Source organism: Macrotis lagotis, chromosome 2 (assembly GCF_037893015.1).
Source record: "Macrotis lagotis isolate mMagLag1 chromosome 2, bilby.v1.9.chrom.fasta, whole genome shotgun sequence".
NCBI classification, from domain to species: Eukaryota; Metazoa; Chordata; class Mammalia; order Peramelemorphia; family Peramelidae; genus Macrotis; species Macrotis lagotis.
This window is the reverse complement of record NC_133659.1, coordinates 272,977,929-272,994,445: the sequence shown is the minus strand read 5'-3', so window position 1 is coordinate 272,994,445 and position 16,517 is coordinate 272,977,929. Positions and strand designations below refer to the sequence as shown.

General features: G+C 32.1%; 1 protein-coding gene across 5 annotated transcripts in view; it reads left to right on the top strand.

Moving 5' to 3' along the window:
- CAPS2 (calcyphosine 2) overlaps window positions 1–15,790 on the top strand; it is a 77,904-nt gene extending 62,114 nt beyond the window's left edge. For 3 of the 5 annotated variants that reach the window (XM_074226173.1, XM_074226174.1, XM_074226172.1), the window contains one exon: window positions 3,111–4,847. In XM_074226173.1, the coding sequence (XP_074082274.1) occupies window positions 3,111–3,286 (176 nt within the window). In that variant the 3' untranslated portion in view covers window positions 3,287–4,847. Of the gene's footprint in view, window positions 1–3,097; window positions 4,848–15,482 lie in introns of those variants that run through there. The other 2 variants (XM_074226175.1, XM_074226176.1) reach the window with 2 other exon arrangements.
- The last annotated feature ends 727 nt before the right edge of the window (window positions 15,791–16,517 follow it).

Here is a 16,517-nt window from a genome sequence, read left to right as displayed (position 1 = left end):
AATGACAATGACAAATATTATTGGGCAGAATGGAATATCTATTGAAAATTTGCAGGCTTCTAAGATAGATTAGTAAATTCTGATCTCAGTTGCATGTAAGATAAAGCAAATTTTTTCCTAAATTTTAAGATTAAAATTATGTTACTTCTTTAAATTGTAATTAAAAAATACTTAATACCAAGTGCCATTACTAAAATATTTGTTATACAGCATAGTAATTAAAAATTAATTTTAGAAAAATAGGCTTTCACACTTTTGTTTCATTATCAAATTTATGAAAGACATTAAAAAGACTACCGAGGATATATAAAGAATACACACAAATTTAACATTTGTGGCATTATATTATAGTTGGAAAAGTTAGGATTATACAACTTGAATTTGAAACTTAACTCTGTCATCTGTCTTTCTGTAACCTTAGGGAAGCCTTGTAATCTCTCTATGGCTGTTTCCTCATCTATAAAAAAGAGGGAATTTGTTTAAGGTTACTTCTGACTCTATGATGTCACAATCCTATCTGTTCACTTTTTAAAATATCAACATTTGGATAGCTATTTAGGCTATTTTCATTAAAATATAGAAAAAATATTTGTGGCTTTATCATTCCATTTTAATAAATAGCATATAATAGAGGTGATAAGGGAGATTCTATAGCAAACATTAATTTTATATTTTGTAAAAGTATTTATGTAGGGCTCTAAGGTTTTCAAGGTTTACAGATATTATCTCATATCTGCACAATTACTTTGGTAGATAGATGCTAATTTCATTTTAACGATAAAGAAAGTTAGTTGAGTGTCCTGGAAATTGGATTAAGCCTAAATTCTGTCAGATTGCTTTTGGGTTTTCCCAGTAGTTTTTTTTTTTTCAATCAAGCATGGAGTTCTTTCCTAACTAATTTATGTCTTTAGATTTTTCAAACATTGGGTTATTGAGTTTAATTATTTTATCTGTCTCTATTTTTAAATCATTTCCAAAATGATTTTAGTCTTCCTTCATTTTTACTTTTAAAATGTATTTCCCTTGGTATTCTAGATCTTTATTTCTCTAATTTTTCTAAAGTCATTCTATAAAATATCTCTTTAATAGTTTGACTGGTATAAAAGTAAAAATATTAAGGAACATTGATAATATTGTTATTTATTTTATTGGTATGGTCCAGTCATAAACATTGAATTTTCTAAGCTATGACATCCTACATTTTTTAAGGAGCATTTTTTTTGGCAAGGCAGTTGGGTTAAGTGACTTGCCCAAGGTCAAACAGCTAGGCAATTATCAAGTGTCTGAGGCCAAATTTGAATTCAGGTACTCCTGACTCCAGGGCCGGTGCTCCATCCACTGTGCCACCAAGCTGCCCATTAAGGAACATTTTGTAAATTGAATGCATACAGGTATTGTTTTGTACTCTGGCAGACTGATTACCAGATTTTAAGCATTTTGTAGGCATTTTGAATGATACTTCCCTTTCCATGATAACCTTTGGGATTTTGTTATTATTATTCAGAAATATTGTTGATTTCGGATTTATTTAGTAGTCTGCAATGTTGCTGAAAAATTGTTGTAATTGGCAATTTTGCTGGTTGTGTAGGATTATACGAATAAATGATCATGTCACCAGCAAATGGACAATTTTTATTGCCTCTTTGCCTGTCATAAGCCTCTAATTTCTTTCTAAGTGGCAATCTTTTCATGTATCATCTTATTAGTCATCATAATAATTTTGTGTAATAGTTACAAGCATCACTCCATTTTACAAATGAGGAAACTGAGAAACTCATAGGATCATAGACTTAAAGCTGGAAGAGACCTTTTAGGACCTTGAGTCCAATATCCTTCTTTTACAGGGGAGGAAACTTGTGTCCCAGAGACTTAAGAGATTTATTTGAAATCATGCCAAGTTGCAGATTTAAACACCTAGGTCATTTGGTTCTATGTCCTGGACTCTTTCTACTTTAAGATACTATTTCTTTCTCTCAGTCAAAGTATGTTCTTTTATGTGTGTGTGTGTGTGTGTGTGTGTGTGTGATATGTACCAAAGCTCTTGCTCCATCTCTCTCATTTTTCTCTCTCTGTCTGTTTTTCCTCTGATTTTTTTGACTCTCCATTTCTTTCTCTCCTACATTTTTCATTTCTAGATCTTGCCGTCTATGCTACATATTTCCTCTTCCCAAACCTTTATTTTTACTCCCCTTTTCATTGTCTCTTCCATTTCTTTCTCCTTTACCTATATTACAAAAGTGAAATATAGAACTTACTATGTGATGTTTCATTTACTGATATATTGTCATATGTTTGCTTTTCTTAATGTAAAGAAAAAACAACCAAAGGTGACAAAGGTGATAAAGGTGACACAGTACAGTTGTTTGTTTTTTGTGTCTTTTGGTTGCTTCCTCCCAATATGTCCTATATGTATTTTTTTCATTGAAGATTTTTCTTTCTTAATATAGGTCAGTGATTCTCAATGGGAGTAGGTTCCTCAATATAGATTGAAAAAGTATTTATTCATAGATTAATATTGAGCTCAATCTTGACCAAGTAAAAGCTCATTATCTAAGAATTTCCTAAACTTCTAAAATCTACTCTAGCACTTCTGCTTTCCATCTCCACAAAGCTTAGCAAATGTCTTTTAAATAAATAGTGTAATGATGTCTAAGGATACCCATTACACAATGGATCATAATGTTCTGAAAAATCTATAACTCATTGGAACTTTTCTGACATTTCTTTTTTCATTTATAATTGAAATGGAAATGGTGTATTCCTTATACCCTCCCCCCCAAAAAATTCCAAGCCTAGAATACATAATAGGTTACATTATTTTATCTATATGTAATGAATAATAACTTTACTAAAGCTTTAAAATAACTCTTAAAATATTTACTGATAAGCATCACATATGAATTTTCTTCCCTGTGCTTCCCCTGAAATCACGAATCACCAATAAAATCTAGTTCATGGGGAAAATGTTGAAATAAATTGAAATGCAGTTTAATGTATAATCTCAAGCTATTGATAGTGCGATTTCATAAACTGATTAATGTTTTAATAGAGCTAATGACTTTTATTATTATTCATTGGAAATTTGTTTTATAACCAGCCCTGTTTTGCAGGTTGTGCAACAGAGGAAGAAATTAAGTCTTCATTTATAGAAACCCTAGAGAATGCCTGTAGCCATCCTCATAAAGTGTTATACTGTGAATTTGAAGATTACTATGAAGGACTAAGTTTTGGAATTTCAGATGATGAAGATTTCATTAATATCTTAAGGAATTCTTGGGGGATTTAGTTTTGAAAAATTCCCAAGTGAAAATTTGCCTACACTGAAAATTTCAAATAGGAGACAAATTGAATGTGAAATAGTATGAAATATTTTCTAGGTCTTCTCTCCATCCTTATATACATAGTTCTTCAAAAGACCTTATGTCTGGAAAGGGAAATATTTCTAGAACAAGGACTGTGTTTGGGTGTGTGTGTGAGAGACTGGAGGAACAGTACTGCTTGTCATTATATTGAACAAAATTGAGATACTCTGGAGTTCATGTTTTTCATTGTCAATTAGAAAATTGCATCTAAAAAGAAAGGTATATAAATGTCTGTGTTATCAGTTCTTTCTTTCCTTCTTTTCTGTTCTTTCTATATTTTTGCCCTCCAATTTTCTTCTCCTACCCAGAATAAATCTTCAGTGAATTTTGATTTTTACTCACCTGTAATTAAAACAGTGAAACTTGTATTGAATATGCTGAAAGTTTAATGTAATTCTAGATTTTGTCATTGGTTATAATCACTTTAGAGTTGACTGTATAAGACAGAGGATCATGGAGGGATATCCATATAAATATTGTATTTGTACATAGACTTAGGTTATTAAGTTTTAAATTTTGTTCTACAAAGTTATAAAATTCCAAATTATGTACTTTTAGGGTATAGGTAGGTGTTCATAATTTTTCTATGTTCATAGTACCTTTATTCATATATATATATATTAAAAAAATACGTTGGAAGAATACTCCCTTTGATTATTAAAGAAGGCACTGATGAATGAATTCATTATAGAATTTGACAGGTTAGAAAAGAGAAATGAATATAATGCAATAGACATTTGATACTTTAGACAATGAAAATGGCTCAAATGCAAATGTAACATAATTTAATGGTTAATCATTTCCTGGTCCATTTCCATTAAATTACTGTGTATGTGTGATTGCTTCTTGGGAAATAGACAAAAAAGGAACAAAGAAAAAAATAATTCACAATTTAAAATCATTTATGTTAAATTAAGTAATCTATATTAGAAAATTTAAATAGTCCTAAAATAATGTGCCTGGCCAAGTGGAAAAAGTATCAGTTGTGAGGAAGCCTAGATTCTAATGTGACCTACACAAATTCAACTTTGATTCATTCTTCCCCTTTGTTTTACTAGTCTTATCTTTCTGAGGACTATAGATACTATTCTCACACTAGAAAATCTTTGAATTAGAAACATTTAAAATATCATTCATTTTCATCATTAGTGTTAGGATTTAGATAAAAGAGGAACACTACTAAATATTATAATACTAAATATTAAAGAAAAACTTGAATAATTAAAATGTATTTAATCAGTCATATCATCAGCTATCATAAGTACATAATATGCATTCTAAATATTTTCAGAAAAGTAGAATAAGAAATTTATTCATAATATTCTGAAATAAATATTTTGACAGTAATATAGGTTAAGTTATAAGTATGAAACCATTTGAGTCACATTTTCTTGGAGATAATGATCTCACTAACCATCAATAATCTTAAATCTTGTCACTATTTTATGATAAATACATGATTATTTTCCAAGTAATATGTGTAGAGTGTGTTTTTTTCTTGGAAAATTCTTGTGAATTTTAAATAAATGTATCATTGTGTAAAGTTTTTTGAAACTAGCAAATGATAAATTTTAAATTTTGTTCAACAAACTTTGATGAATTTAGCTTAATAATGTGACATTATTCACAACAATAAAAAAGATATAAATGAAATATAACATATAACTGTCATCACTAATTGTTAAAGTAATACTGTAGTTAAATTTCATTATTTCAAGAATACGTATTTCATGACCATTTTGATATAGATAAGTGATAAGTCAAGTTTATGCTCTGCTTAATTAAATTTTAATGATAAATATCTGTATTTTGATTTCATGTATTTTTAATCTGAGTACAAGAAATTTTTTTATTCCTATCCTGACAGATAGAACTTTCTATGAACCAACATTTCCTGCTATTCAGGATATAGTGATAGTTTATGTTCATAATGATGAGCCTGAGACATTTTAAGATATTTATAGATCTTCTAAATCATTTACAGAATTATGTCATTGAATAGATATCATTTCAAAGTCTTTTCCTTTTTTCAAAATTTTGAAAGCAAGTTATTCATATATGTTATATACATGCATACAATGCATTATGAACCAGAACATTTAGTAAATAGGCTTTATTTTTTGACTTCATAAAATGTGATAAAATGATATTCCATCATTTTCTATAATCTGTCCACTCTCACTGATCATAGGAACAATAGCTGCCATTTATATCTTGCTCGATGATTGAAATAATGGTGTAAATATATTATCTCAGGCAATGTCAGTTCTTATGAGCTCTCTATGAGTTAACTTTAGTAAATGCCTTTTAAGAGTTACTATGGCTGCAGCTAATGTGCTGATGGCCTCTAAGCTTGGTCATGCTTGTCCTAGGACCAATATAATAGTTTCTCACTAGATTTATACTCAAAGCTTTTCCAGTTTGGCAGGATCCTAAAAGCCTTGTACTTCACAGTCAAAGCCTTCAAGAACCCAGGGTTCACCTCCATAACACAAAGATATGCTTAAGTGAGTCTTTAGTGAAAGACCATTATAAAATCTGTATTGAATTTTCTAGATAAAATCATTTAATGAAAATAAGAATATTATTCAAGAGCCTTTAAAAGCTGCAATAATTAATTAAAAATTCATTAAGGCTTGACAGATTTGCACAATATGAAGCAATTTATGGGATATTTAGATCAGTGCATTTCTAAATACAAGCATATTTTCTTAAAAGTAATTTTATTGGAATTTTTGAATTTCTCAAATCCATGGTTGATGATAATAATAGAAAATGCAAGATAATTTCCCACCTATTGAGTAATTTAAAATAATTCATAATCTTTAGGAACTTTTAATCCATATCTTGAATTAATCATTTTTGTACTGAAACTAGTACTTTGTTGACAGTTGAAATTTCTGTTCGTTGTATTTATTTGCAAAAAATGCTTAAATACAGGTTTTGAAAAATTAAATGACTATTTCTAGCTTTTTCTTTCTGTTTTCCCTCTAAGGGAGTAGAGGAATTTTCTTAACTAGCCTGAACATATCTTATCATTTTTGTCTATACTAATTTCACTTGAGTTACTTAAAATATGGCTAAGGATCCTTAGAATTGGAAAGGAGTAATTTATTTAAAAAAACATTGAAGATCATTAAAATGATTGACTTCAGTTCTAGAAAATGATACAAAAAAAGTTTGATTAATTTGAAATTGTAATGGTTTCTGTAAAAACACTGAGGGGTAGGAGTCACAGTGAGTGGAAGACTTTGAAAGCATAAGATTTGGTTTCAATTCCTATTTTTGATTGTGACCACTCTCAAATTGCTAAACTTCTTGATATTTTTCTAAGACTAAAAATTTGAGATGAATTTGATTTTTTTTTAAATTTATATCTGCACTGGGGGATGGAGGTTTCTACATCAGAGATTTCCTGACACAATGAAATAATATTCCTATCACCAAAAAAAAGTATAAGAATCAATGTATGAATGATGTTGAATTTAATAGATTCTCAATAGTTGGAGACCTTTCTTTGCAAAACAAGAGAATGGTCATTTTGGAGCATATTCTAAATATCTTTGATGCATCTGCCAAGTTAAAGACATCTTACAGACTCAAAAGATATTCATGAAAAAAATCCTTCCATTTGTCTATTTCTTTGAAATAAAAAAGAACAATTATTATATATGGAAAACAGAAACCGATATTTCATGCATTACTAAAAATAAATCAAGATAAACCATTTTGGATAGCAAAGACTTGAGTTTTCCCTTCAACCAGTGTGCTTTCTTATTGAGCATGACACTTTTGGGTTTTCATTTTTTCTATCAGAATAGTTATCCAGGGGCGGCTAGGTGGCACAGTGGATGAAGCACTGGCCCTGGAGTCAGGAGTACCTGGGTTCAAATCCTATCTCAGACAATAATTACCTAGCTGTGTGGCCTTGGGCAAGCCACTTAACCCCGTTTGCCTTGCAAAAAAAAAAGAGAAAAAACAACAAACCTAAAAAAAAAAAGAATAGTTATCCAATTTGCAGAGACTGGGGGTGGGGGAGGAGAGAGTGGGGAGGGAGTGTGAGGAGGGAGTAGAGACAGAAAACGATGGATAGAAAGAGTCAGAGACAGACACACAGAGGCTGAGAGAGAGCAGAGATATAGTGAGCCAAAGAGAGACAAGCACATAAAAGAGACAGAGATTGACATACAGTCAAGAGATTCCAGGGAAATATGAAAATAACAAATATTCCAAGGGATAGACTTCCAAGGACCTCTGGATTTTTATTCTTAAAAAAGATTATTTTACTACTATTAAGGTAGGTGATGATAAATCATGAAACTCATGCATTTCATTTCACAAAAGTATGCTTTTACCTTCCATACTGCAGTGATTTTTAATCCAGAGTCTATGAACTTTTAAAAAATGCATTTTGATAACTATAATTCAATATAATTGGCTTCCTTTGTAATCCTATGAGCTTTACGCGTTTTCATACCACCTGAAAAAGGGACCAGTGGTTTCATGAAATTGCCAAAGGGATACATGTCACAACAATGGTAAATAACCTCTGTTTTACAGAGTTGTGAGACTGCAGCCTTTTGAGGGCACCATCTAATATTTCATTAGGAATGCTTTTGTTTTCAACTTTAATGATTTCTTTACTAATACAGAGGCTGAAGAGGTCATGTTTTTGTTACTGGAAAATGCAGTGCTTGCTTGACCAGTCAGAGTAATGAGTCTCATATCACTATTACCAGAAAGGACTGTTTCAGGAAAATATAGTTTGCCATTTAATCTAGGTTTGAATCTGGATGCAAACACCACCCCCTCCCCTTTTTCTCTTACTTGAATATCCTTCTGTAAAAGTAGGTGTCATTGAGAAACTTCCAGAATGATTAAATTCAACAATTCTTCATTGAACAAACATTTGCTAAGGGCCTCTGTTCAATTCACTAGGATAAAATAGGGTGAGCTGGCACCTAAGGGAAATACTGTATTTCATATTAGTGCTAATAGTCATCTCTGGACATATTAGTAGAGACATCATTGCAAAATGTATAAAGTCTTGCCTCTGAGTTAGGGAGATCCAGATTCAAATAATACTTATTGGCTATGTGACCTGGGAAAGTCAGTAAAAAATATTATCTATGATATGTGATAGAGATGATGAGGATGCAGTACCTGCCCTCAAAGAGTTTACATTTTGATAATAGCATTTATATAAATACTTGAATGTTTGTTTTTAAAAATTGTCATTTCATTCTTACAAAACCCTGTGAAGTAGCTGCTATTATTGTCCCCAAACTGCAGATGAAGAAACTAAGGCAGAAAGAAATGAAATGAATATTCTGGTGTCAACAGATCTTCCTGACTCCTAGTTCAGTGTTTTATCCATTGTATCACTGAACTGCCTCTTAGAGGATAGGAGAGATTTTATATATATATATATATATATATATATATATATATATATATATATATATATATATATATACACACACACACACATATATAACATCTCAGTGCTCCAGATCCTCCAAGACTACATGATATATAGCAGTGGCTTCAAACTCAAATAGAAACATAAGGATTCCTGCAAGTCACATATTAGCTTGGTTTTAAAGTGTACTGTATTGTATTTTTGTATTTTCAAATTATAATTTAATTGAATCTGGAATGCCAAAGACCACATGTGACTAAAGAATAGCATATTTTCACCTCTGGCTTAGAGAATCTGTTTTGAGAAGAGCATCACATATGACATATTCAAAGCTTTAGGGAATTAAAAGTTATTGATTCCCTTGAGAGATGGTATAACAGAACAGGTATTAGAGATAAAGTCTAGAAATGAACAGTCACAAATGAGATTCAAGTTAAGTTTTGATTCCAATTCCAGAGCTCTTACCAGTTTCTGAAGTGTGTCTCTTCACTCTTCGCATTGAGAACCCCTTTCTTGATATGAGTCCAGGATCCCTGTAGGTAACTGCCTGGGGAGGTTGCTTAGTTATTCAAATCTCTAAACATTAATTAGTCTTCAGTTTAAATCAGTTTAAATACATTGGATCTGATGAGATCAACCAAAAAAGTTGTATAGGAGGATAGTGAGAGGATCCGGTTCAGTAAACTCCAGGACACCTACAGTTAGATGGGAAAGTTTCAATATGGATTAAGGCTACACTGAGAATATTCTATGAATAAGGAAGTTAAAATGTCATTGTATTCTAATCATAATACATCTGGAGTATTGATTGTAATTCAGGATATATTTTAGAAAGATTTCACTAAGTATCCAACCAAGCATGATAGAGGGTCTCAGAATTATGTCATATGAGAATAAGGTGAAAGAATTGGGATTACTTAACCTTGGGAATAAAAGATTTTAGAAGACGTGACTAGCTTCAAGTATTTGAATGAGTGTCACATGAACATGGGGATTGTATTTATTCTCCTTGTTGCCAAGGACAGAACCTGAAAAACGAGTAGAAATTTCAAAGAGGCCAATTTCTGCTGAATGTCAGGCAAATTTTGATTTCACAACTAGAGATCTTTATAAGTGAAATGGCCTGCCTCTTGGAAGGTAATAGAGTTTTCCTTATTGATAATCTTCAAGTAAAGGTTAGATAACCAATTGTTGAGTGTGTGTTGCAGAGGGTAGAGTTGGACTACTTGGCTGTTGACATCTCTTCTAACTTTGGATCTGGCCAATTCTGTAGTACATATGCAAATGTGTGGAGAAATAGTATTTATTATATCTGTTATGTGGCAGTTACTTTGCTAAGTTTGAGGGATCCAACCAACCATAGGGTAATAGAAGAAAAATGATCAGTTTATTTTCATTCACTTTGACTTCTGATCTCTGTAACCATCCCTCCTCTTTGCCATGTCCTGCCTTCCATCAGAAGGAGTAAGCATTTTGAGATACCAAGAGGACTGAGGATTCTCATGTAAGATCAGGGATGGTATACAGGAAGTGTCCCACCTAAAGAATTGCCTAATCCAGGCATGATGACAGCTTAGTCCCAACCCACTCAAGTCCAGTCCCTGTGCATCTAGTCCCATCTGTGGAATTTTTTGGCATCTGGTCTTTTCAGGGAGACTCAGAATCTTCAGTTCTTCAAAGATCTGTAATTTCAACAGTGTGGGTGTGTCCTCTCTCTTCTGACACAGATTGTAATCCTTTTCTGCATTCAAAGACAGTTTTTTTGTGAACTGCCAAGGCCAAAATGATATCACTCTGTGACCAATCTAGTGATGAACATCTCCAAACTTAACTAGGCTAGTAGTCAGATGACAGGCACAACATTCTATCACTATTATTCTTAAAACCTTTCCAACTTGATTCTTTTGTAAAGCTAGAAATAATAGTAGTAAAATTAAACAAAAGGTCAAGAATATCAAGAATGCAAAGGAAGGTGACCTAATTTACCAGAACTAAAACTATATTATTTTTAATATTTTATTTATTTATATCCTCATATACATGCATATTTCCAAGTTACAAAATTTCCCTCCACCCTCCCTTCCCACGCCCCTCCCCTCAGCAGGGAAAAGTCAGGTTAGTATTTTACATTTTTATCATAAACATGTTTACAAATTAATTTTAGCATGAGGAATTAGGATTGCGGGAAAGAGATACATAAGATAATTTTTATAAAGCATTTATTAAATTTGGAACGGTTGTTTGTGTGTGTGTATGTGTGTGTGTGTGTGTGTGTGTGTGCACACGTATTTTGTTTTGTTTTTGTTTGTTTTGTTTTTCTTCCTCTGGATGGGGATAATATAGTTCATGGCCAGTCAAATAGAGTTGTCCTAGCTCTCTGGACTAAAACTATATTATAAAGCAGTAGCATCAAAACTGTTTGGGACTAAGAAACAGAGTGGTGGATTAATAGAATAAATTAGGTACAAAAGAAATGGTAGCAAATGGCTATAGTAATCTACATTTTGATAAACCCAAAGACTTCAGGATTTGGGCTAAGAACTCACTATTTGGCAAAAATTGCTGGAAAAACTATACAATAGATTAGCAAAAACTAGACATAGACTAACATCTCACACCCTTTATCAAGATTGAGTCCAAATGAGCATAGGATTTACACATAAAGGGTGATTCCATAAGCCAATATCTGTTAGATCTAAGGAACAGGGAGAAGTTTATGACAAAGAAGAGCTAGAGAACATTATAAATTATAAAATGGATCATTTTTATTACATCAAATCAAAAAGGTTTTGTACAAATAACACCAATGCAATTAAGATTAGATGGCATGCAGAAGGAATTAGAAGGAAAGCTGGGAAACAATTTTTACAGCTAGTATTTAAGAAAAAAAAGATTCATTTGTAAAATAGATAAAGAATTGAATTAAATTTATAAGAATGCAAGTCATTCTTCAATTGATAAATGGATGAAGGATATGAACAGGCAGTTTCCAGATGAAGAAATTAAAACTATAATCATATAAAAGTGCTCTAAATCGTTATTGATTGTAGAAATGCAAATTAAAACAACTCTGAGATACTGCCTCAGACCTATTAGATTGGCTAATATGGCCAAAAAGGAAAATGATCAATGTTGGAGGAGTTGTGGGAAAACTGGGCACTAATGTACTATGGTAGAGTCGTCAACTGATCCAACCATTCTGGAGAGCAATTGAAACTATGACCAAGGGACAATAAAACTGTCCAAACAGTTTGTCTGATCTATATCCCAAAGAGATCATAAAAAGGGGAAAAGACCCACTTATACAAAAATAATTATAGCAGCTCTTTTTGTAGCAGCAAAGAATTGGAAATTAAGAGGATGCCCATCATTTTGGAATGGCTGAACAAATTGTGGTATATGAATGTGATGGAATATTAATGTTCTGTAAGAAATCATGAGCAGGTGGATTTCCAAAAATAGCCTGAAGAAGACTTAAATGAACTGATGTGAAGTGAGCAAGAGAACATTATACACATCAATAACAACATTGTGTGATGATCAACTATGATGGATTTAGCTCTTTTCAGCAGTGCAATGATCAAAGACAATTCTAAAAGACCTGTGATGTACAATACCATTCATATCCAGTGAAAGAACTTTGGAGTCTGAATGCAGATGAAAAAATAACATTTTCACTTTTTAAAATTTATTTTTTCTAGTGTTTTTTTCTTTTTGTTCTGATTCTTCTTTCACAACTTAACCAATATGGAAATATGTTTAACATGATTCTGCAAGTATAATCTGTATCAGATTATTCACTGTCAAGGGAAGGGGGAAGGGAAGAGAGGAAGGCAGAAAAATGAGAAACTCAAAATCTTACAAAAAATGAATGTTGAAAATTATCATTACATGTATTAAAAACAATAAAATAAAAAAACTAAAAACAAACCCTTTCAACTTGATCATATCTGTTAGTGGTCATAACCTATTGGTGTAGTCTTTGAGAACATGCCATCCTGCCATCATTGAAGCAACTGAAAAGACTTTTATGAACAACTGCTGGTGTAACCTTTAACATTGTTTTATTGTATTTATTTGCAATTTTGATTAAAAACAAAAAGGAAATCTCCCTTTTATGAATTATTTTAACTAAAATCTAAGGGGCTAACAAACTTATCTATAGACAAAGATGTCTTCCAATTCTAATAGTCTATGATTCCATCTCAGATGGTACATGTACCTTTGTTTGGATTTGCAATGAAAGAGAACTCACTATTTTGTAAAAGCATTCCCATTCAGACAGATCAAATTTAAGAAGTTCTTGCTTGTATGTAGCTAAAATTGAATTTCCTTGTAACTTTTACATAAACTAAATTCTGTTTATCAGATCTTCAAAAATTAGGTAAATTATTTTGTGGGGAATTCACACAAGGTAAACACTCACAAGGGGGGGGGGGTCAGAAGAAGCGATACTGAGGAACCTTGAAGGTCTCATTGAAGTACTTTAGAATTGATTGTACATTTTGGGAGACACTGACACAGGACTGCCCAGTTTGGCTTTCCCTCATCAGTGAGGGTGCTGCACATTATGAGAAGGGCCTAATTGAGGCAGTTTGAAGGAAACGTGACATATGTAAGTTTATAATACCCACCCCAAGTGTTCACATGGACTATTTGTGCCCAATCTGTGGTAGAGCAGTCTGAGCTCATATTGGGGTGATTAGTCATAGCCGGATGCACTGAAATTTGCCTCAAACATAATGATGTCATTTTGGTCTTCTTCAATAAGAAAGGACAAGAACCAACCAATCAACCATGTACATTTCATACGTATATATGAAAACCAGTTGTTAAATATATGTGTGTTAACATATATACAAATGACACAATTTAAAGTTTAATCTGCATCATTAGCATTTTTTCCATCATTTTCTTAAGTTCAAAGAATCAAGAAAATAAAGTTGCAAACCCTGATTCATATGTATCATTTCTAATGTATAAATGATGACTGAAACTTCAAAAACTGAGTTCTATGTGGGGATATTTACAAATAAAATATGATATGATATTACATAACACATTACATTATATGAGCATACACACACATATATGTAACATATTTGCTTGAAATTTTAATGTTTTCCCTTCTACTGAGTCAAAGTCTGTTTTCTACTTTCTACTGTTTTCTACCCTTTAATGCTTTTCAAAATTTTCTCTATCCATTGTTTATATATGGTTTGATATATTACTGTAATCCATAGGGAGAAGTCCAAAATTAAGAGTGAAGCTTCAAGGAAAAAAAATCAGGAAAGATAACATGGGGAACTGAGAGAGGCTTAATGTTGTTAAGAGTCAACTTAGCCATGCATGGCAATATTATAGTTAACTATTGACATATAATTGATAGTTATTTGATTGAGGAGCAGATATATAACATAACTCATCTTTCCCTCATTTGCCTCCAGAGAGTATAAATAGAAATGATCTTCAGTGAGTAATGGATTTAGGGAGTGACTTTCTGTTTCAGGAGTTTGGAACTTCTTGATTTAAAACTTTTGTTTATAATGATATGGCAAATAAAAGATTAAATGACTGAAGTAAGAAAGGTTTAATCTTCTGAGCATATTGATTTATTTATCAAAGCTTGCTAATAGCCTAATAAACCAGGACTACAACTCTTCGGCTTTGACCTGGACCCCCAAAATACAGAAGGAGACAAACTTTGATATGTTAAAATTATTTTTAAAAATAACATAAATTAATTGAAAGGAAATGATACAGTATCAGATAATCTGATTTCTAATTGGAGACAAGAATGGGGACTTTCCAATTTGGGAGGGAGAAGAGTAAACAGGTACAATTTCTGGAATTTGGGAAAGGCAGATTCCCCTAGTATCTACTGTACTTGAAAACAATAACTGACTGTTTCAAAAGTCAGTTTTCAAATAAGACATGGGTTGCTTGAGATGAACAACTGTGAGAAAATTCCTCATATCAATCTTTGGATCTCACCAGGATTCTGGTCAACATAACCTAGACTCTGAGGTCAAGACCCTTAATATCTTTAAGCAGCAGGGAGAAATGGACCAGCTTTCCAGACACATAGGGTTAGTTTCAAAAATACATTCTTTCTTTCTTTAATTTTTTATTTATTTAAGGCAATGGGGTTAAATGTCAAGGTCACACAGCTAGGCAATTATTGAGTGTCTGAGGCTGGATTTGAACTCAGGTACTCCTGATTCTAGGGCCAGTGCTCTATCTACTGTGCCACCTAGCTGCCTCTAGTTTCAAAAATACAATAAGATTTTCTTACAAGAGAATTTGGACTAGACTCATAATTGAATAGAAAGGGAACTGAGTCCCAAGATGGAATCATTGTGGTCCAATCAATTCACACAATGAACCATTTGCTGTTCTAATCCCCTCAATTCCCTCAATGAATAATATGGACTATATTGCAGAGGTAGTTATTTGTTCAATAATATGTTAGGACTCCTTATGATTCAAAACTGATTCTAGCAGGGGTGTGTTGAAGCCAACTCAAACTAGCTCTTGAGAAACAATGATGAAATTTTCATTGTGAACAGTTACACTTCAGAAATCAATAAATACTACAAATCAGAACTCGATTTATGATTTCATTGATTACCTAGATTTAATAATATGAAAAGTGAAGACTAAACTTAACAGTGTTGTATACGTCCTTTTCCCACCAGCATGTGTGAAAAATTGCAATAGAATATTGGTGGTACAAAGTGGATGGAGATGAAGATGGGAGAGTGGTCATCAGCAGTTGAAGAAGAGGATTTGTTCTTCAGTGTGAGTGAATTCAGTTATCACAGGAATTGGGAAAATAAGAGAGAACTGAAGTTTACTAAATATTAGGGAACGAATCCAGGCTGATTATCTGTGCATGAAAGGAGGTCTGCGGGAAAACGCAGGTAAGAACTTCAAGACCATAGCTTAATTCCATATCCTCCATCCACCTAGAGGAAGGTCACAATTTAATTTTATAGGGTAACTTCCTCTAGTAAGCAAGATGTTGACTTCAATGTAAATTAAAGGTCTAACCTTTATTCCTTCCCTTGAGTAGAGTCTTATGTTATTGTCCTAACAATTAAATTAAAAAAAATTCTCCTACTATAAAGTTACTAGGAATAAGATACTTCTTTCTTTATTAGAGCAAGAGATCTGAAAAGTTTCCCCATTACTAAAGAACAAATTTAATTTATTTCAGAATTTATCACTTTAAAATTGAAAATGCTTACATCACAGTGTGGGTTTTTTCTAATGTTCTTTTGGGAAGAGGATTGATTAAGCTTCTTTCAAAAGCTTGTTTCAATTTCTTTTTAATATAGCTAGCAATTTATAAAGGAGTGACAATATGATAGTTTATTTCAAATAATAAATTTGATTGCCTTTTATAACTTTAGGAGAATTGGGTAGAGAAACTCTTTTGCTATTGTTACAAATTTTCTTAGTAATGCTTTGGGAATTAGATTATAATGTGCCATGTAAGTCTTTTAAGAACAAGAATCATATCCTGTATTTGCTGCAAACAGCACATGGATTCTTTAATAAATGTGTAACAATAGTTACTAGGCATACACTGCCTCCTCATAATGAGTCCTTCGGGAACAAAGTTCCCTTATAACAAAGTTTATGTTACAAACAAAAAGAAATCTTCATAAATCATGTGGAAGAGAGATGCATGTGTTTGCAATCTGGATATTACTTTGCCCCAATCTAGT